Source organism: Callorhinus ursinus, unplaced genomic scaffold (genome assembly GCF_003265705.2).
Source record: "Callorhinus ursinus isolate GAN/ISIS: 27379988/994484 unplaced genomic scaffold, GSC_fseal_2.0 scaffold13, whole genome shotgun sequence".
NCBI classification, from domain to species: Eukaryota; Metazoa; Chordata; class Mammalia; order Carnivora; family Otariidae; genus Callorhinus; species Callorhinus ursinus.
Window position 1 is genome coordinate 3,827,886 of NW_027397075.1, and position 21,182 is coordinate 3,849,067.

The window sequence follows — 21,182 nt, forward strand, 5'->3', positions numbered from 1 at the left end:
GAAAGCGTGGGCGTCCAGAAAAGGCGGGGAGCTGGGGTGCTGGCGAGAGCCTCAGCTCCTGGTGCCCTTCCTGGCTCGACTAGCGGATCAGCCAAGCCTGGCCCGAGTATGGGCTCTGGGGTCGGGCTGCCTGGAGTCAAGATCACGGCTCTACTACTTCTCCTCGTGACCTTGAGCAGGTTATCCGAGTTGGGGAACCAACGGCTATGCTGCTCCATAAGATTGTGTTCAATCAACAATAAACGCTTAACTGCGAAAACAGAGTCGAAACTTTGCTAGCCCCACACATTTAGAAATCATCAGTAACACTTGCTGCTTGGTGTTCGCGAGGCACTCACTGATGGGCTAAGAACCCTGGGAGTGACGATCAGCAAGATACCACCCAGTCCCTACTGATGATAGGCTTCTCGCCTAGGGACTCTCTGTTCTGCAATTTGGAAATATTCCTTAAATAGACCCAACTCCACAATACGTCAACCAAAAGGCAACTTTACAAAACTAGTGGTGTGATGAAGAGCCACCTCACAGAGCAAACCCTGTTGGAACGGTGTCTGTCTTCAAAGCTCCCAGGGGGATTCTAGGACCAAGAATTAAGATCCACCATAATAAGCGAGGCCTGGCGAGGGCTGGTGGGGGGGGCAACGTCCTTCCTCTCTCCAGGTGAGACCACTTCAGCACCAAGGAGGCGATCGGTGTGGATGGAATGCATGGTACCCTTGCCTTGGAAAAATTCCTTCCACGCAAGGGCTTCCCGCTTAGCTTTCCCACAAAGGCAGCTGGACAGCTACTGCCTTTCCATGCATTTTCCCTGAATCCTCCCAACCCTCAAGTTGGTAACAGGTATGTCCACCCTACAGCTCCCAGTGGAGCTTGGACTTGTTCAAGGTCACACAGCTAGCTAGAGAGACGCCTAGTGTGTTATCCGTGACACCTGAGAGGTCCCCAGCCCTTTCACACTTGGACAAATTCGGCACTTCTCGTTAAGGAAGAGCCGACCATAGCCGACAGACAACAGGATAGACCCTGGAACTCCCACCCCAAATGAAAGCCTGGCTTTTCAATAAGAGGAAGAGAAAAATCTTTTTCCTAGAATTCCCAAGGGAATTTCCCCAATTTTTTTTCCCCCCATAGATGTTCCTTTAAAGCATGTGCATTTTTTTCAAAGAAGTGTTTGTTTTCCTGGAAGCGGTCCAGGCCTGGGGGGAGGCTCTTGTGGCTGGGCGAGTTCTCGGCGTCCCGGATACACTGGCCGCCCCTGGAGGTCACTCTCCTCCACAGCGTATACTTTCTTTCCCAGCACCCGCAGCCGCCCTGGTGGGACTTCTGCCTCTGTAACAGAGTAAGGGCTCAGCTGCAGTTTCTCATGGAGCTTCAGAAGACATCAGTAAAAACCACAGAAACCACAGCATCTGTGTGAGAAGCCTCTTTATTGGGGTACCTCCCATGACTCCTTTACTGGTGTAAGAACCACATGTCCAGATTAACCATGTCATTGTTTTATTGTCACAATGTTATTTTCCCTCAAACTCCTTTGAAATTAAACACTTATTTATAAAGATACCCTTAACTACATTAAAACTTCTCAACCCACAAAGGCCCACTTACCGTTAACTTCTAGGGACACATTTTCACGTACTCATTTACCCAGGGTACAAAAATCCCACTTTTTTGCCAACAGTTAAAAGAACAGAGAACCCAAAGGTTCTCAAATGACTTTCCACCAAGTCACCAAAAGAAAATCCGCAATATCCAAAACCTTTCAAACCCATAAAAACTTCTATTTTCCAAAAACATATTTACTCTACATTGCCATCAATATAATTATACAAGAGCATACAAAGCCCTAGGAAAGAGAAAGTATTTCATTACAAAATATTTGTGATCAAGAAAATATCACTTGCTTTTAAATAATAGGAAAAGTGGCAAAAAAATAAATATGTTTAGAGATGTCTATTTTCACAACAAAAAAGTACACAAATAAGGAAAGAAGCTAAAATATGCAATAGCTATAAAATGAGTCTAGCAGTGTTTGCACACACGTGTTATAAAGTGAGGTTGTTCCAACTCCTCTCTCTCAGTGTTTAGTTATAAAAGTACAAAAAGAACCTCCCCGGAGGAGGATCTCACTGAGCTGAAGTCCACGATACGAACAGCCAGCAGACGGAGGCTGGAGCTGTAACCTTGGTCTGTTGTCGCTAGTGAAACCATTCTACCAAGCCCCCCTTTCCGCACCCTGTTAGCACAAAGATATTCTCAAGATGACCAACTGCTTCTAGTTTAGGAAAAAAAAAAAAATCCAAGTAACATTCCCCTACAAACAAGTAGTTCCAGTTCTAACAGCTCCTGGGAGCCTCAGGGTAAAATGCCATGTGCTGTGTTTTATAAAAGTCCAACCCCAGTCTCCGTGCATGGGAATTCCATTTACCCCGATCTCCATGTTTCTTTTAAATCCATTTTTAAACTCACAAGCATATGATTTGTCTGCTTCTATTTCCCTAAATCCTCCAGCTCTTCCCTCCAGGATTTCACTGGTCTCCAAAGTCCCTGAGGGTCCTCCATACCAGCTCCAGTTTCCAGCATCAGGGACCAGCTCTGGCCACCTCCCCACCTTCCTCCCGTCCTCCCTGCACCCCACTGAAATCCCAACACACAGATACAGTTCCAGCTGAGGGGCAACAATGTGTCCAAAGTAAATCATTTCAAAGACACTGGACAGTGTCTACATAGAGCAGTTGTTCACTGAAAAGAAATCGGATCAACACAGTCCTTTGACTACGGCTCAGACAAAACCTGTGTGAAAAATGCAATCGGTTAAAACAGGCTATTGCCAATATTAGAAATTTCACGATGTCAGAAAACTGTAACAGAAATAAAATATACATTAAACAAAGAACCAAGCCTTCAACATTTATCATCAACTCCATTCTAAAATATTGCACATGATATCCAGTCTTTTCCTTTTGTCTGGAGGGGAGCAAAAACAGAAGAAAACCACGTCCGTTCAGACACTAGAGTAGGTCTACCTTGAAAGTAAGATGCCTGAGGCATGTCCCCGCTCTAGTCGAAACAGGGTGGGCGTGGTGAGGAGGAATGCTCGTCTCAATCACAAATCCTTGCAATCAGAGGGGACTGGTCTGGCAGATATAACACGGGAGGAGAGCCCACACTACTCGAGGGACTTCGGAAATGCGTGTCAAAGGAGCTCGGAGTGATCCCAACTTCACCTTTCAAAAAATCATCATCCTCATCGTCCACCACCTCCTACATAAAGAACAGAGGTCATCAGTAGGATCACCAGAGGCAAGGGGAAGTTTCAAGAGCTCCTCTCAGGAATGTGCCGCTTCTAGAAAGAGGAAGGTAAAGAAAGATATCTTAAATTTTGGAAGCTTCCTCTGATGCACACTTCTTCATGACCAACCACCCACACAACTGCTCGTCACACGTCATAACTAACAGATTTTAAGCTCAAAGAGGGCAGGCGGCATGACATGCATTCTCGCTCAGCGTCCTCACCCTTGGACCTAACACAATGGAAATGAGTGAATGAACAACCGCCCCCACCCGAGCAAAATATAAAGAAAAAAGAGCTTTCCAATGATTACTTATGAAAACCGAGACTTAAGTAAATTTCAGATTGTTACTTGGTGGTAATGATCTTAATTTGTTGAGCTGATTTTTAATAAACCTTCACTTCCAAAGTCTGCTTATAATAGAGTGTCTACTTTAAACAATAAAAATTCTTGGGGCGCCTGGGTGGCTCAGTCGTTAAGCGTCTGCCTTTGGCTCAGGTCATGATCCCTGGGGTCCTGGGATCGAGTCCCACATCAGGCTCCCTGCTCCGCGGGAAGCCTGCTTCTCCCTCTCCCACTCCCCCTGCTTGTGTTCCTGCTCTCGCTGTCTCTCTCTCTGCCAAATAAATAAATTAATTAAAAAAAAAATAAAAATTCTTTTCGTAAGAACATACTGAGCTTGGATTTTTGTAAAGGCAGAATGAATAAAATGTCATGTTTTGTAGATTTAACATTGCTATGTACTATTTGACTGTGGTCTGTAACCACGCTGGAGGTTCCCAGTGTGCTGAGTCACAAATTTACCTTTTTAATGGGTTTCTTAAACTCCTGAAGCTCTTCTGCACTCATGTCTTCCCATATCTGATAAACAGGATCGATGAATTTCTTCGACCTGTCGACAGAGGTCACATTTCAAAATCAAGTTCAACGCCATACTGAAGGTCAGACATGTCAGGCTGGCTCTTTACTCAACAGCATCCACTACCCAAAATAAAAACTATGTTTCAAATAATCATTGTGCCAAAAAATACTAGATGTCAGTACTGTAAATAACACGGCTCCTTGTTTGTACAGCTTCATCTACTCAGATGGCATATTCAGCTACTGTTTCTCATCTTTTTATTTTCAAATGAAATTATTTCTCAAGTCTGCCAGGACTGACAATGAGTTAGAGTAAGTCCAAATAAAAACAACATTATGGGACTACCTTCACTCCTCTTTTCCTTCGCTGCTGCCCGGTTCCTGGGATCAGCCGACGGCATGGGTTTTGGAGACCTGAAAAGCCCCGCCGGTCTCCAGGTGCTCAACGACTACCTAGCGGACAAGAGCTACATCCAGGGGTATGTGCCGTCACAAGCAGACGTGGCAGTATTTGAAGCAGTCTCTGGCCCCCCACCTGCCGACTTGTATCATGCCCTCCGTTGGTATAATCACATCAAGTCTTATGAAAAGGAGAAGGCCAGCCTTCCAGGAGTGAAGAAAGCTTTGGGCAAGTATGGCCCTGCTAATGTGGAAGACACCACAGGAAGTGGAGCTACAGATAGTAAAGATGATGATGACATTGATCTCTCTGGATCTGATGAGGAGGAGGAAAGCGAAGAAGCGAAGAGGCTGAGAGAGGAACGCCTTGCACAGTATGAGTCAAAGAAAGCCAAAAAACCTGCACTTGTTGCCAAGTCTTCCATATTACTAGATGTGAAACCTTGGGATGATGAGACAGATATGGCAAAACTAGAGGAGTGCGTCCGAAGCATTCAGGCAGACGGCTTGGTCTGGGGCTCTTCTAAACTAGTTCCAGTGGGATATGGAATTAAAAAACTTCAAATACAGTGTGTAGTGGAAGATGATAAAGTTGGAACAGATATGCTGGAGGAGCAGATCACTGCTTTTGAGGACTATGTGCAGTCCATGGATGTGGCTGCTTCTAATAAGATCTAAAATCTACATCATAGATCATTGCCCTTAAATAAAAGCTTAAAAGACAAAAAAAAAATTATGTTACTCTGAAATTTCATTTTTTATATTCCTACAGTAATTCTACTAAAGATTAGTTTGGGAAAAAAGACCAATGTGGTTTCAGTCAACCAAGACTTGGAAGGCCAGATAATCCTAAATCGTGGTGTTGCTAGTTAGAAACTGCACAGTAAGCCTGTGTCCTTATACAAATGCAAAGTTAAAGACTGGCCTCGTGGTTTTTCACCATTACCCGCCCAGATGAACAGCGTGGCTGCTGTTTATCCTCGGCAGCAGCAGGGAACGTGGTCTCTAGAGGAAGGAACAAGTCGCCTGGCAGAAAATTGTGAGCCACGAATAGGCAGCAACCTCCCCATCCGGGAACCTCTATACCCAGCCCGTTTTGTGTTGAAAACGACCGGTTTACAGGAAAACAGAAGATAGATGAAAAACCTTTGGTGTCAATCGGGGTTCTTCTTGAACTACAGGGCTGCACACCCCACAGCCTCTAACAGGCATTCTCTGCCTGAGGCCCATGAAACATGCAACGGGGACCCTGAGCCACTTACGACAAAGAAACCCTCAGCCTGGGGAAAGCAAATACACGTCCCGTGTACAGTGCCCTGGCCGGTCGACAGGCTGAGAGTACCCACCTCTTAAGCACACATGGATCGAAGGGGAAGAAGGTGTCAAGTGGGTTTGTGCAGGTTTGCACCGAGTCCCCGCCAGCCGTGTTTCTAATGACCGGCAGCATCTGGCGATTATTCCTCTCGATGATGGTGTAGCAGAAAACCAGCTGGTATTTGCTGCAGAACAACAAAGCCAAGACACAGACAGAAGGCGTTAACCTCGTGCACTAACTGCACAGAGGTGCCTGTTCCTGTCACAACCGTGCTGACTGCACACATATCACACATACCACATGCAAGAAAACAATCACATACAACAGGAAGCTATGCTTTCAGGGCACAGCTTCTGGGCCTGCTGTTTAGATGCTTGCCAAGGAGCAAGAGGGTGCTCAGTGATACACACGACTCACTAAAACTGAGTGTGTTCGAGGTAGGACTCTTGGTTGGCAAGATGCTCTAAGCTGTCCAAGTGGCGTCTGCTATCTGTAAGGCGATGAGGAGGCTGGCAGAAAGGGGCTTCTCTGACAGGACGGTGGTCACTGAGGGGAGCTGAGGGCTCTACTGGACATGCCTGTAACGAGGCCCCTAAGCTGCCGCCCCCAACTCTGAAAAAGTAACAGCTTAAATCCCAACAAACGATTAAAAACCAATTAACAAAACGAGACACAGCAGTTCAAATCAAATGCACCTGTATGGGTCAAGAGGCGTCCCCAACCCATTTAGGAAGCAAAAGCAAAAGCCCCAGAACGACACATCAGTTGGACACAGACATCCGTCCCCAGGTCTTGCTCTCAGCCTCACACGTGAGCCCGAAGGCCACTGTCCACTGGACCCCAAACCCACGCCTGTTGAACAGTCTGCTGCCACCGCAGGAATATTCTAGGGGCTCCTGCCTCTGCTGCTCTCCATCTGCCGCCTCCTGTCTCCCCACACTGTGCGGGAACCTTTCACACCCCTCCGCCCCCCAACGCTCCTGCTTGTCGTTTATTCCTTTCCTTAATTCTCTTATCATTTTTGAGAGCTCAGGAGAGACAGAACACATTGAACTACAGGCCCAGCAAAGGAAAAATAAGATTACTGAATAAGAGTAGCAATCGGTCTACGGGACTAAGGGATGAAAGAATTACCTTTGTCTCCTAACAGAACAGACTCCTGTGTGAAGATTTTAAGCTATGATCCTACCCTGAATACCCTGACCGAGGGCTCAAAGTCTCCAACTCACTTTGTACCCGAAGCAGAATCGTTCGGGGAATGCCAAACTGCCTGTGTTTGTGCACTGGCCTGGCCACTGGGCAGCCACTTCTCACGAGTCATGCCGTCTCTCTGGGCCCCCACCATCCCGGTGTGAAACAGGACTTAACCACTACCACCCTAGGACGGGGAGGACGCAGCGAGTTCTGCGTGACGCACCTCCAGGGTGCGCGGGGCGCGGGACCCAGCCCCCGCCTGCCGCTGTACACGCCTCCCGCAGCCGGTCTCTGTGTATTACTCTAAGAAACAGCTTTGGTCTGTACCTCCCAGCTTACTGGTTGCCTTACTCATTTCAAAGTGCCGAGGCTTCCACTGAATTATCATCTTTGAATACAAAGCACTAGCAACTTCCAGTACCATCAAAGCATAAAAACAAAAGCTTCACTGCAGTGCTTCCTTTAAGTAGGGGGTTACTAGTTTTTATGTGTTTTATGGTTACTAATTTTACTGAATAATTTCACAGAAATTTAATGGAATTGTACAATACTGATACTAACACAAATTTATTTTTAAATAATTTCCACCCATAAAGTATAAATAACTTACCTTGTGATTGCAGCAAAGAAGTTAACTACTGAAGGCAGACAAATCTTCAGGGGATTTAGCTGGCTCATCACTATACGTTCAAAATTTAGACTTTGAAGGTACCTCAAACCTTTGATTAAAAGAGAGCATTTTTTACAAAGTACAAACATGACAGTCTAAATACCTTTCAAGAGCATGGATTATTTCACAAATCAAAAAAATTTTTCACAAAGTTACTTGCAGAAATGCTTTAAATAATTGAGGTCCACGTAGTCACACAATGCAGAGCCCCATAGGAGGTCACCAGGCTTAACCACACTCACTTTCGACTAAGTTAACTTTTCTAAAGAAAACAGCGTATTCTTTCAAAGACCGGGGAAGTAAGCACACATTCTTAGTGGGCTATGAACTTATTCGACAATTTGGAATTCAGATATTTGTAAACTCAGCATACCCTGAGTTTACAGAGAAATCATGAAATCAGTACAAAGTTGAGGCAACATGCGGAGCCTCCATTCCCAAGAGGTAATGACTGTATGAACGGGAATTTCTCCTTCCTGACTTCCAGAGACAGATACGTATGCCAGTCTGACAAGAGCAAACAAACAGCAAGTCCTGCACGTCTAAAATTATTAGTGAAATTGAGCAAGTTATTCAAGTATGTGATAGTTGTTCATATATCAGCTTTTTTTTTTTTTTTCCACAAGGAAACTACGGAGATAGCAGTAAAATTGTTCTCCTGGAACAAATAAACAGAATTCTCTCCTATATTAGTAAAAGACAGACACCACGCTTATTTTAAAAGGCAAGCAAACCAACCTGTGCTTAAGTATATTTTATTTTAGGAGATTCTTTAATGTTTTTTTTTTTTAAGTTTTATTTATTTAAGTAATCTCTACACCCAAAGTGGGGCTCAAACTCACCACCCTGGGATCAACAGTCTCATGGTCTTCTGACTGAGCCAGCCAGGAGCCCCATCTTTGAAGTATATTCTGATAAAAATAACTAAAAATGGGGTCATGGCTTACATGTCATGGCTTACAAGAACAACATCCTCTTTAACCAAGACTCTTGCCATTTATTTATACCAAAAGAGCAGATACTTTGCTTACGTTGTGCTAAAACCTTGTCCTACTCCTGGTTTATACAACTAGTTTTAACCTTTTGAGAAGTAACAGATTATAAATACACACTGCAACACATACAAGTTTCAGTTTAGAGTTGTGGCTCTCAACTCTCAAGGCAGCTGCGCCCCCAAGAGGACGTGGGGCAGCGTCTGGGGAGCTTCCGCTGTCACAACAGAGTGCAGGGTGGCGGGGGGCCCTAGTGGCATTCAGTGGGTAGAGGGTGCTGACCACCCTAGCACCCTAGAACGCCCAGCACGGCCCCCACAACAACTAGAGAACCAGCCCCAAATGTCAGAGGTTGAGAAAATCTGTAGAGGAAACAGCCTATTAAACCATTTGAATTATTTGTGCAAATAATTAAAACCATTTAAACAGACTTAACTGATATTGTTGTCACACTAACTTGATAAACAAGCTTCATCTGGTAGATTTAAATTATATGCAACCCTTAGAAATTAGCAAAACTGAAAACCGGTAGATGAACGCTCAAGTCCCTAGATAAAACAGCATAACTGTTATGACCCCAAGCTTTGAATCATATTCATCTAATCCTGCCAATCAACATCCTGCGTGTGCTTAGGGTCCCCCTGTGGGGGTGGGGAATGACACCCGCCTTCACGGGCCAGCATGACAAGCAGGAAGTGCTGTGCTGGGCCTCGCCTCTGAAGAAGAGCCCCTTCATGGTTCACAGTCTAGATGCCACCCTCTAAAACAAAGGTGCTCCACCTCAAATCCATCCTCTGTTAAAGAGGGATCTTAAAGGGCTTTAGGGGCCTAAGGGGTGCTTGAAATTATGTGTCAAAGCTTGAGTGTGCATGGGCAGTATTCTGACTCCACAGTTTCCATCAAATTCTCAAAAAAGAAACAACTGTCCCTTCTAAAGGGTGACTAGTATTCCAGGAAAATCCAGTTCACATCCATCAATCCCACATCACTGACCTTCTTTCAGATTTCCACTTAAAAGCTGCTTGTGTCTAAAAACGAAAGTGTAGAACACAGCTTGACAGGCTGAATAAAATGGTCCGTGGAGAGCAACGTCACAAAATGCCTTTGTTCCTGAATCCTGGTTATTAAGGTATATGTGCAGCCAGTTAACCAAAAGATCTAGGCATGATTTTACAGTACTAGAGAAAAGAAAAACTCAAGTCAACTTCACTTGCTTCATAAAAAACCAAAAGTGACACAAAAACACACAACTGTCTCTCACTACAGACTAAGAAAAGTCAGTCCGTGGGCTTCTTGGTCTCTTACCCGTGGGCACAGAGAAGCAGCAAACGAAGGGAGGGAAAGGATGGGTGGGCAGGAAGACAGCTTTTCAAGTCTAAGGCAGAGTGCACGCACCTTCTAGCAACAGGCAGGCCCCTAAAGCTGCCTGAGATCCCAAGGGATGGACAAGCATCTCCTTATTGACTCAGAAGGACTTCTCTGACGGCCTCCCTGCCCTCTCAGAGTAATACGGCCACAGAAAAGGGCACATTTAGCAACATTTTACAAGGAAGAGACCATCTGATTGACTTCACCCTTCCCTATGGGGTTCTGATAAGTCCTGGGGCCTACAATTTAGGGCAGAGTGGACAGATGGCTTTTAGTTGTCGGGGAAGGGTTTGTAACAGCATCCTTGCCCAAAGACATCTTCATGGATCACTGGAAGAAGTAGGCCCAGAGCTGGCCTCCTAAACAGATCTTTCTATTACCTTTAAAAGGGTTTTTTCTTCAGCTTTAACAGATACAACTGATTCGGAATGCAAATGAAAAATGACAAGCCTATAAAGAGAATCAAAACAGTATACAACGCTGTGCAACACCCATGAAGACAAATGGGTCTTCACATTCAAGTATAACCATGCAAGACAGATGACAGAAGCTTTCCATATGAGCTTTTATATCTAAAGGAGACATTTTATTCTGAGATTGCTTTTTGGAAATGTAAACATCTTGCATAAAATGGGGGAACAGACTTTTTCACTTTAAAGGCAGACAAAAATTAAAGAAGGTATTTCTCTGACTTAAGACTTTTTGCTATAATCTTTTTAAAGCATGACATAAAAAGCACTTGGAAAATTAGGTTACTTACATAAGAGGAATAAATTTAGCTCTTGCCAAAAAGCTTCCAATATAATTTCCAGCAGCTTGCCTGATGATGGCAGGATTATTTGGATCCTGCAATTTTTTCCAGAGATGTTCCAAAAATGCTTCTGCGAATCCCTATAAAAAGAGAAGGTACTGCTTTAATCTTTTTTAATGTTGAAGAAATCTCTGGCTATCGGAATCCTAAGACTGTAACTCAGCAATAGGGGAAAGTGCTAGTATCTCGGTCACACTACTAGATAAATAACATATGCAGTTCTCATGGTTCTTAATTTTACAACACTCTGAGATAACAGTATTAAAAACAAAAGGTGTTCCCCAGCCTTATATAAGTTCCCAAACGAGCTGAAATTTAGATTCAACCCTACAGATTTCATAGGTTCAGTGACAGAGCTTTGGAATCCGAGAGTGATCCCGCCGTTTAGCCAGAAATAGAAAGCAGGGACAAGCCACACTTGCGTGGGAACCGTGCGGCAGGCCCGTCACAGTGCCAAGTCCTCTCCCGCACATACTGAACTTACCCAGAAACAGAGACACAGATTCAAGGGCAGTGTTTGACTAATTATGCTAATCATACAAAAAAGATTAATGAAACCTTCTTTTTAACAAAGGCACAACCTCCAGCTTCTCCCAAATAACTCTCTTCAAGAGCACTAACACATACTTCAAGGCAAAGTAAATTCAACCTCCTTACCCACGCCCAGCACTCTCCTGACTATTCCAAGAAGCTACAAAAACAGTGGCAAAGGAACAGTCTTCTATATTTCCATTTTTGTTTCCATAACAGAAAGCCACTGCCTAAAGTTTCAAAATTCTGGATTTAGAAGTTGTTTTGGGATCAACTGAGTTAGGATCAACTGAGAATGGACAGAAACAGTTAAATATCCCCTGGGATTTTAACAGCCAGGGCCGGAATGAAGGGGAAGGGCACCGCCTAGTGGACCAAACACAGAATGGCACTTTCAGAGCACTTGGCCTAGGACGAGCTATCTTTCTTTTTTTTTTTAAAGATTTTATTTATTTATTTGACACAGAGAGCGAGAGAGCACAAGCAGGGGGAACAGTAGAGGAAGAGGGAGAAGCAGGTTCCCTGCCAAGCAGGGAGCCCAATGCGGGGCTCGATCCCAGGACCCTGAGATCATGACCTGAGTCGAAGGCAGACGCTTAACCACCTGAGCCACCCGGGCGCCTTCAGGACGAACTATCTAATTAGAGGCACCAGAAAAGTGAGCTCAGGAAAAAGAAACACCTCATGTCTCCCTTCCCTACAGCCCCCACCCCCAGTTTTTAAGGGAAAATCATGGATAAGAATAAAATAAGCTAAGACCATGTTGACATGGTACTCACCAACTTAAAACTGCAGAGGTAAAACATGAAAAACTGTACATGGCAGGAGGCGTGGGTGGGCAACAGAAGTTTGTCGAAGATGGTTATGAGATCTCGATATAAATCCTTTGTTTTGTTGTTATCTACCTTGCCTAAAGAGAAAATTTGGCATTTCAGCTTTACATGATTTTTATTTTTTTATTTTTTATTAAGATTTTATTTATTTATTTGACAGAGAGACAGCGAGAGAGGGAACACAAGCAGGGGGAGTGGGAGGGGGAAAAGCAGACTCCCCGCCGAGCAGGGATTCCGAAGAGGGGCTCGATCCCAGGACCCCGGGATCATGACCCGAGCCAAAGGCAGACGCTCAACGACTGAGCCACCCAGGTGCCCCTACACATTATTTTTAGGCTGCCACTTTACCAAATTTCTAAAAATAAAATACCATTAAGAAACATCACCCATTAGAATCTGAGGGTTCTAGAGGGGTGGGGCATGGGGGGATGGGTTAGCCCGGTGATGGGTATTAAGGAGGGCACGTTCTGCATGGAGCACTGGGTGTTACACGCAAACAATGAATCATGGAACACTACATCAAAAACTAATGATGTAATGTATGGTGACTAACATAATAAAATAAAAAAATAAAAATAAATTAAAAAAATATAAAAAAGAAATATCACCATTAAGCTATGATTGTAACAAAATGCCATCTTTATTTGGCACAGATTTTCCTTTATAATATAATAACCCGGCACTGACCAGGAAGCAGGCCCTCACCTCACACACTGCTGTGATACCATAAACAGGAAGCCCTTCTGAAGGGCAATTTTACCATTTATGTGGCAGAAGCTCCCCCTGCTTTTTTTAAAGATTTTATTTATTTGACAGAGAGGGAACACAAGCAGGGGGAGTGGGAGGGAGAAGCAGGCTTTCCGCGAAGCAGGGAGCCCGATGCGGGGCTCAATCCCAGGACCCTGGGATCATGACCTGAGCCGAAGGCAGACGTTTAACAACTGAACCACCCAGGCGCCCCTGGCAGAAGCCCTTTGATCCACTAATTCTGCTGCTAGGAATTTATCACAAGCACATTTCCAGACATATACATATATATAAGGATGTTCATTACACATTTATAATGGCAAAAAAAAGGAGGGGGGAAGGCGCCTAGGTGGCTCAGTTGGTTAAGCATCTGCCTTTGGCTCAGGTCATGATCCTGGAATCGAGCCCCCCATCAGGCTCCCTGCTCAGGAGGGGAGTCTGCTTTTCTCTCTCCCTCTGCTCCTCCCCGTCCAGTCTCTCTTTCAAATAAATAAAATCTTTAAAAAAAAAAAAAAGAGACAATTAAATCCACACAATCAATAGCAACCTAGCAGGACAGTTAATGGTCTGAGAAAATGTTCACAGCAGGTGGAAATGGGCAGATTATGAATCACCGTGCACAACATGACCCCCACGTCCACTGAAAAACACAGTCCTAAATATACACATGCTAACAGAAAAGAAAAACAGTTCAAAATGCTAATAATCATTCTCTAAATAGTGCAAGTGCAGACATTTAAATTGTCTTTTTTATCTTTTCCTATAGTTACAAAATTTTCTCTCATCAATTGTATTATTTTTATAACAACAACAAAATTAATAACACCATCAACTCAGATTCAAGTCCTCTTATTCTGAATGGCCAACTATCATACTTAAATCTTTACGATGGGAATAAAGAATCCTGTTTTCATGGCAAAGCCTCCAAATGCAAAGTTCCAGGATGGCAAGAAGCACCCCGATTCGTTCACTACAGCATGACACCCCCAAACTCAATCCCTAACACCAAGCACCCTGTACCAATGTGCACTACACTCTCAGAGGTCCTGAACAACTTGAGTGTGATCTGATCCCCACCTAAAACTGACCAAACTCCAGCCATCATCCCCGACTATGACGGTCCGTGAAACCATCAGGGGCTTCGAAGACCAATAGCTGAGCCTGAATCCGGTCCCACCATTCTCAAGCTGTGTCAGGCTGGCAAGTCACAGGATCTCTCTAAACCCTCTTTTCCTCATCCTCGAAACAGTGATTTGTACAGAACCTCTAGGAGGACTATGTCATGTATGGAACACCGAGCACACAACCAGGCACGCTGCCACATTCAAATGCAGCTACTGTGACGAGTGCAGCTCATTACCATCTACATAGCAGACGTCCTTGATGTAGGACAGCAGCAAAGACAGCAGGATGTCCAGGCGCTCAGCTACAGGATGGACCATGCGATCGAGCCTTTGCGGGTCAGCCTTTGTGTCATATTCAGTGTCTTCATCCTCATCCTTTGAATGTAACGGACAAACTGACATTAAAAACTGGAGTAAAATAGGTAAGAGGGAAAATTCTCAGAGCTGATTATTTCCTTTGAATGATAAAACAAAGAGAAGACACAGACCCCCTCCTCTAGGCAGGAACTCCCCACCAGAGGTGTGACCCAGAACCCCCAGTGGCATTCCAAATAAAGCAGATTCCGAGCCCAGCCAGAGAGTCACATGTAAGGCTCTCTTGGAGAAAGGCCATGTGAACACCACAGCTTTCCCCCAGCTCCTGGGACCCACTGTGCTGGGCCCTGCTGGTGCCAGGTCTCTCCCAGGACAGGGCACCCCTGCCCCAGCTGCTGGGAGCACCGGTTCTCCGGAGAACCGCCTTGCATTCCTTCCTGCCCTCCGCAGCCGAAATGACCGGCTGACAAGGGGTCACAGGAGGCCATCTCCCTGGCTTCAAGCTGGGATCCAGAGCTCCCGGGATTGGGGGTCATCACTAGGGTCATCATGCTATGTAGCTGTTTTCCAACTGAGAGCAAACTCTCACTTAGTTCCTTCCCCTGCCTTTCCTGCTTCTTCACACCCTTTGTCCCTAGTGACCTAAATCCCCTTCTCAGGCCCTCCTCCTCCAGTGAGCCTGGCCCCCAGCAGAGAAATACTGCATTAAGGCCTAAGACTTGTAAAACAAAGAAATCACACTGGTATGCTTTCCTATTTATCGCTCCTTCACAAACTGTATGTGGTTTACAAAACAAAAAACAAACAAACAAAAAAACAAGAACAGAAAGCACAAACGTTAAGAACAAAAATGAAACCTACTTCACCACTCCCACATTCACAGCCTTGGAAGTAAACGAACTCTACTGGACAGTAAGAAACATGACAGCAGCTACTTATTTAAACCTCACTTTCAAGTTTGCTGAACAACTATTTTAAGCTAAAGCCTTGCAGAAGATGAGGGGCCATTAGCCATCTCCTCCTCCCCTGTGGAATTATAAACTGTCGTTAGTTAAGTGCTGACCATATTGAAGAGTCCTTCGGTGGCATCTGGCCCGCTACCAGTCTGAATGGCTGCTTCTTCAGCATCCTCAATATCCTGCCGGGATGCATTCACCTACATTATAACAAAGGGGGAAACAGATTGAAAGCAGTGAAAATACAACTGCTTTAGGGTGCCTGGGTGGCTCAGTCGTTTGGGTATCTGCCTTCAGCTCAGGTCATGATCCTGGGTCCTAGAATAGGGCTCCCGACTCAGCAGGGAACCTGCTTCTCCCTCTCACTCTGCCCTTCCCTCACCCTTTCACCTCTGCTCCAATCTCCCTCACTCTCATGTGCTCTCTCAAATAAATCAAATCTTAAAAAAAAAAAAATACAACTATTTTGGGGCACCTGGGTGGTTCAGTCGGTTAAACATCTGATTCTTGGTTCTGGCTCAGGTCATGATCTCAGGGTTGTGAAATCAAGCCCCGCATTGGTATCTGCATTCAGGGTGGAGTCTGCTTGAGATTCTCTCTCCCTCTCTCTCTCTGCACCCCTCCCCCAACTTGCTCCCTCTCTCCCTTAAAAAAAAAAAAGAAAAATACAACTACTTTATTCGGGGACTGGAAATTCGTCTGATATACATACTTTGAAGGGGTCCACATAAGCATCCTTTCTGGCACTGTAACTCAATATACAATTACGGTGCAAACCTACCAACTGGTCTGGGTCACAAAGGAATTTACAAGACTACAAATCACATCCCTTCCACTACATACTTCTATAAAATCGTTATGAAATGCAGTGTGCTAGTCTAAATCAGCTTCCACAAACTGAACATTCATTCCAACTCTTACATGTTGCACAAGAAGCATATCATCCATCAACTGAGCAGGAAAATGACAAAATGCAAGTCAACTGGAATTACTGAATATTCATTTTGGTATGTAACCCTATCTCGTTTCACACAACATTCAAATCATGCATTTTTTACTCTCTCTACATGACCTCCTTTCTACATGTGCTCGCCACTGTTGCACAGTATGAACCACGGGAAGACTTTACAGATGATACGTGCAGCCGGCCAGACAGCATTCCTCCCAGTGAGCATCGCGCCAGCCTGCCACCCTCCAGCTCATCCCAGGCCTGCCGCACTGCTACCTTGCTCCCCCCCTGCCCACAGTATCGGGGCTCTCCTCCATCACTCACAGCTCCTCAGTCCACAGACCTCACGTCTCCCCCAACAGCCCTGCTCCATCGCCTCCTACACCCTCACCAAGGCCTCCAGCAGCCCCACTCACCAACCACGCACTCTCCCCTGAAACACAGTGCGTCCCATCCAGGGACACAGCAGCAGACTCCCACCGAATCAACAAATCCAAGGACATTGGCTCTGTTCATCCTCCTTAAAAACGTCAACAGTAGCTCACGCCACTGGCCAAACCCTTCCTTCTTCCAGATCCTCCACAGGTGTCTGTACTTGCCTTCCCCACCCCCCATTACACTTCCTCTCTCCCGACTCACCAGCATCCCCGCACAGGTGCGCCCTGGCCCCTCCCGGCCGCTACCACTGCTCGCTGACCATTCTCCATCAGGCGCCCCAGCTGCACCCCAGTCCATCCACAACAGAACGCTTCCTCTTTCAACCTCCTCCTGACTTTTCTCCTTACTGCTAACACCAACTCTATTCCCCAGGGAGCAATTGCTCTCTTACCCTCTACTTCTCCACTTCCAACCCGGGCTCAAGGACCAGTTTGCCTTTCCTCCCCCATGTCACTAGAACCCACCACTTTCCTTCATTCCCACTGCAGGCTTTTTTTTTTTTAATTTTTTTTAAAGATTTTATTTATTTGAGAGAGAGAGAATGAGAGATAGAGAGCACGAGAGGGAAGAGGGTCAAGGGGAGAAGCAGACTCCCTGCTGAGCAGGGAGCCCGATGCGGGACTCGATCCCGGGACTCCAGGATCATGACCTGAGCCGAAGGCAGTCGCTTAACCAACTGAGCCACCCAGGCGCCCCCGAAGGCAGTCGCTTAACCAACTGAGCCACCCAGGTGTCCCCCACTGCAGGCCTCTTTTTTAAAAAAGGGTATAAAGATTATTCAACATCACTTCCTTAGGAATGCCTTCCTGACCCCTTCACACGACATCAGGTTTTCCAGCACGTAACAACATGTGTTCCATTCATAGCATTTACCACGACTGTACTTTCACATGTGTGTGACCATCTAATGCCTTGTTCCCCAATCATGAGAGATGGGACCATCTATAACCAACCAGCATATCCATCAAGTTCAAGAAATGTTCAAAGAAATCAAAGGTGGAAATGTGGATTCTTCTCCATCATTGCTTCTATTGTTTCACATACTATGACTATGTATTTAATAAATGAAAATCAATGAGAAAAACAGGTTATCAAATACTTACATCCAACTTGAGTAGCTTCTCGATCACAAGCTCCAGAATTTCATGCCTCAAGGTTGGAAAATATACACTAATCCTTAGTAAATTATGAACATAACATTCCTAAAACATAAAAAGACAAAACATTTCAACAGAGGATAAATGTTTCATAATGACAAGAAAAACATTAATTACACAATCTTTAGTTTCAATTAAATAGAAAAAATAGACTGTCCAGCGACACAGAAACTATACTGTTCCTCTATCAACACAATGTTCAGTATAAGTAATCTAATTACCCCTCAGTGAATTAAATCTGTTTGGGGGAGGTTGGTTTTATTAAGATTTTATTTTTAAGTAATCTCTATACCCAACGTGGAGCTCGAACTCACAACCCTAAGGATCAAGAGTCACATGTTCCACCAACTGAGCCAACCAGGCGCTCCACCCCACCTCTGTTAATTAAATTTGTAATCTGTATACTTCCACAGTATTTTTTTAAACAGGTTTGTTGAGATATAATTCATCCATCTAAAGTGTGTAATTCAACAGTATTTAGTATATTCAGAGTTGTACAACTGTCACCACAACCAGTTTTAGAACATTTTCATCACCTAAAAAGGATAGGATTATCTTTCAGTAATGTACCTCCCCCCAAGCCCTAAGTAACCACCGATCTGCTTTCTAAGAACTTGCCTATGCTAGGCTGTCATGGAAGTGGACTCTTATACTATGTGGCATTTTAGCATGTTTTCAAGATTCACTCACTTTGTGGCAAGTAAACCACTCTGTTCTTTTGCCAAATAATACCCACTGTATACACATACCACATTTTGTTGATTTATTGGCCCATAAACATTTGGTTGTTTCCGTATTTTGAATATTCGTGTAAGGTGCTGCGTAGACATACATTTTCTGCTGGATAGACACCTAGCAGTGGAAATGCTAAGTTGTATGGCAATTCTCTGCTTAACCTTTCTGAGGTAAGGCCAAGAAGCCTTCCCAAAGCACTTCGGCACCTACCATCCTCCACTCTCACCAGCGATGGAACAAGCGTTCTGACTTCTCCACATCCTCACCACTACTTGTTACTGTCTGTCCCTCTGAGTACAGCCATCCCAGCAGGTGTGAAGTGGGATCCTGCGTTATGGTTTCGTCTTGCGTTTCCCTGACAGCTAGTGATGTTGAGCTTTTCCTGTGCGTACTGACCATAAGTGTATCAATTCTGGAGAAATATCCATTCAGATTGTGTGTCCATTTTTGAGTTATTTGCCTTTTTATTATCAAAATATTAGAGTTCTTCATATATCCTAGATATACACAACTTGCAAGTATTTTCTCCCACTGTTTGGGTTGTCTTTTTACTCTCTTGAAGGTGTCCATGAAGCACAGCAGGTAAACTGTAAAGAAGTTGAACTCATCTAGTTTTCTGTGGCTCTGTGTTTCAGGCATCCTATCTGGAAACTGTTGCCTAATCCCAGGTCACAAAAATGCTTACCTATGTGTTCTTACTAAGAGCTTTTTTTAGCTTACATGTAGGTCTTTAATCCACTTTGAGTTCATTTTTGTTTACTGTGTGAGGGGAGGCCTGGCTTCATTCTTTGCATGTAGATTTCTGCTTGTCCCACAACCATTTGTGGAAGACTGTTCTTTGCCCCATTAAATTATCTTGTACTACTGGCTTTTGTATATTGATCTTATATTCTACAACCAGGCTGAACTCATCTTACTTCTAATAGTGTTTTGAGAATTCCTCAGGATTTTTCTAAATGTAGGATGTCATCTGCAAATACAGGCATTTTTTACTTCTTCCTTTCCAATCCAGATGCCTTTTCCTTTTCCCACCTGCCCCTGCTAGAACCTCCAGTATAATACTGAACAAAAGGGCAAGAGCAGACATCCCTGTTTTGTTCCTTATCTTAGGAGAAAGCTCTTTCACCACTGAATAGGATACTACCTGTGAGTTTTTCATACATGTCCTTTATCAGGTTGAAAAAGTTCCCTTCTATTTTTGTCATGGAAGAGTTCTGGTGTTTGTCAAATGCTTTTGACAATGCATCTACTGAAATGATCATGTGGTTCCTGTCATCTATTCCACTGACGTGGTGTGTTTTATTCACTGATTTTAACAGGTATTAAATGAACCATACAGTGCTAGGATAAATTTCACTTGGTCATAGTGCATAACTCTTTACATTGCTAAATGCAGTTTTCTAGTACATTGAGAATTTTTATATCTATATTCATAAGAGATATAAGATTTATAATATGCCACTTGAAGCAGACTATCACAAACATTAGCAAACCTTATTAACTCCGTATTTAATACTTATAATACCTTATTTAGGAAAAAATAAGCTATGCTTAGTAGGAAACCACTATTCATTATTGAAAACCAGAGGTCATCTAAATATTACACAAAAACTTAAGAATTCATCCATAGACGGTTCCGCCTTCATGTTCAAATAAGGCATGTTTACAATTGGTTATAATGTATAAACTACTACCTTCTAGTAATTTTTATCTGTATAATCACTAAGCCTATTCAGATATTTCTGAAATGGACTCTGCACTTTAAAGGGAAAAAGGCACTGGGGATCCTCAGTGAGTTCCTAAGAAAGGAATGTGAGTCACATTCCTAGTCTTGACTTTAATCTGGAAAACAACTGCTAAGAAAAAGATGTAACATCACCTAAAACTAAATCATAACTTTTCCATTATTTTCCCCATGAAAAGATTGCTTACCAATGTTCTCTCTGATTTTCGAACAAATGGAAATTTTTCCACCAATATTGGCATAAGAAACCACGGTGTCCTATTTAAAACATAAAAAAAATTTAAAAATCAATGCATGTTAACGACTTTCTTGGAAGGTGACATTTCCATTCTAAGAGCAAATATGGATGCAGGAGACAAATGGAACTAACTACTTCAAATAATCAGAACTTAAACACACAGCTTCAGAGAAAATCTACAATACCTTAGGGAAAAATAACCTTTTATTAACTTTGATATCAATAGCAAAATAAAAAGGGGGATTCTTTTCTACAAAAGTAAGAGAGCTTCAGTTTAAAATCTAAATGTTTCCCACGGCAGTGCTTTCCCACATATATTACTTTAAAAAGGAGAAAAAAGCATCAACTTGAGTAATTTTTTAAGTTAGCAAATAATAAACTTACAGAGAGAACTTGAAGTCTACTCTTCCAAAAGAAACCCAAGTTTTTTCTTAGAACTATAACTTTTTAAAAATTCAAATATGGGGCGCCTGGGTGGCTCAGTTGGTTAAGCAACTGACTCTTGATTTCGGCTC

General features: G+C 43.8%; 1 protein-coding gene and 1 pseudogene across 4 annotated transcripts in view; one reads left to right on the forward strand and one right to left on the reverse strand.

Moving 5' to 3' along the window:
• Positions 1-1,410: 1,410 nt before the first annotated feature.
• Positions 1,411-21,182, reverse strand: part of RRN3 (RRN3 homolog, RNA polymerase I transcription factor) — a 30,591-nt gene continuing 10,819 nt past the window's right edge. For 3 of the 4 annotated variants that reach the window (XM_025855605.2, XM_073899470.1, XM_073899472.1), the window contains 11 exons: positions 20,618-20,687; positions 17,897-17,995; positions 15,514-15,606; positions 14,372-14,510; positions 12,211-12,341; positions 10,850-10,980; positions 9,715-9,899; positions 7,670-7,778; positions 5,897-6,049; positions 4,095-4,182; positions 1,411-3,261 (listed from right to left, as the gene is read on the reverse strand). In XM_025855605.2, the coding sequence (XP_025711390.1) occupies positions 3,100-3,261; positions 4,095-4,182; positions 5,897-6,049; positions 7,670-7,778; positions 9,715-9,899; positions 10,850-10,980; positions 12,211-12,341; positions 14,372-14,510; positions 15,514-15,606; positions 17,897-17,995; positions 20,618-20,687 (1,360 nt within the window). In that variant the 3' untranslated portion in view covers positions 1,411-3,099. Of the gene's footprint in view, positions 3,344-4,094; positions 4,183-5,896; positions 6,050-7,669; positions 7,779-9,714; positions 9,900-10,849; positions 10,981-12,210; positions 12,342-14,371; positions 14,511-15,513; positions 15,607-17,896; positions 17,996-20,617; positions 20,688-21,182 lie in introns of all 4 variants that reach the window. The other variant, XM_073899471.1, reaches the window with a different exon arrangement.
• LOC112811499 (elongation factor 1-beta pseudogene) lies at positions 4,488-5,283 on the forward strand (annotated as a pseudogene).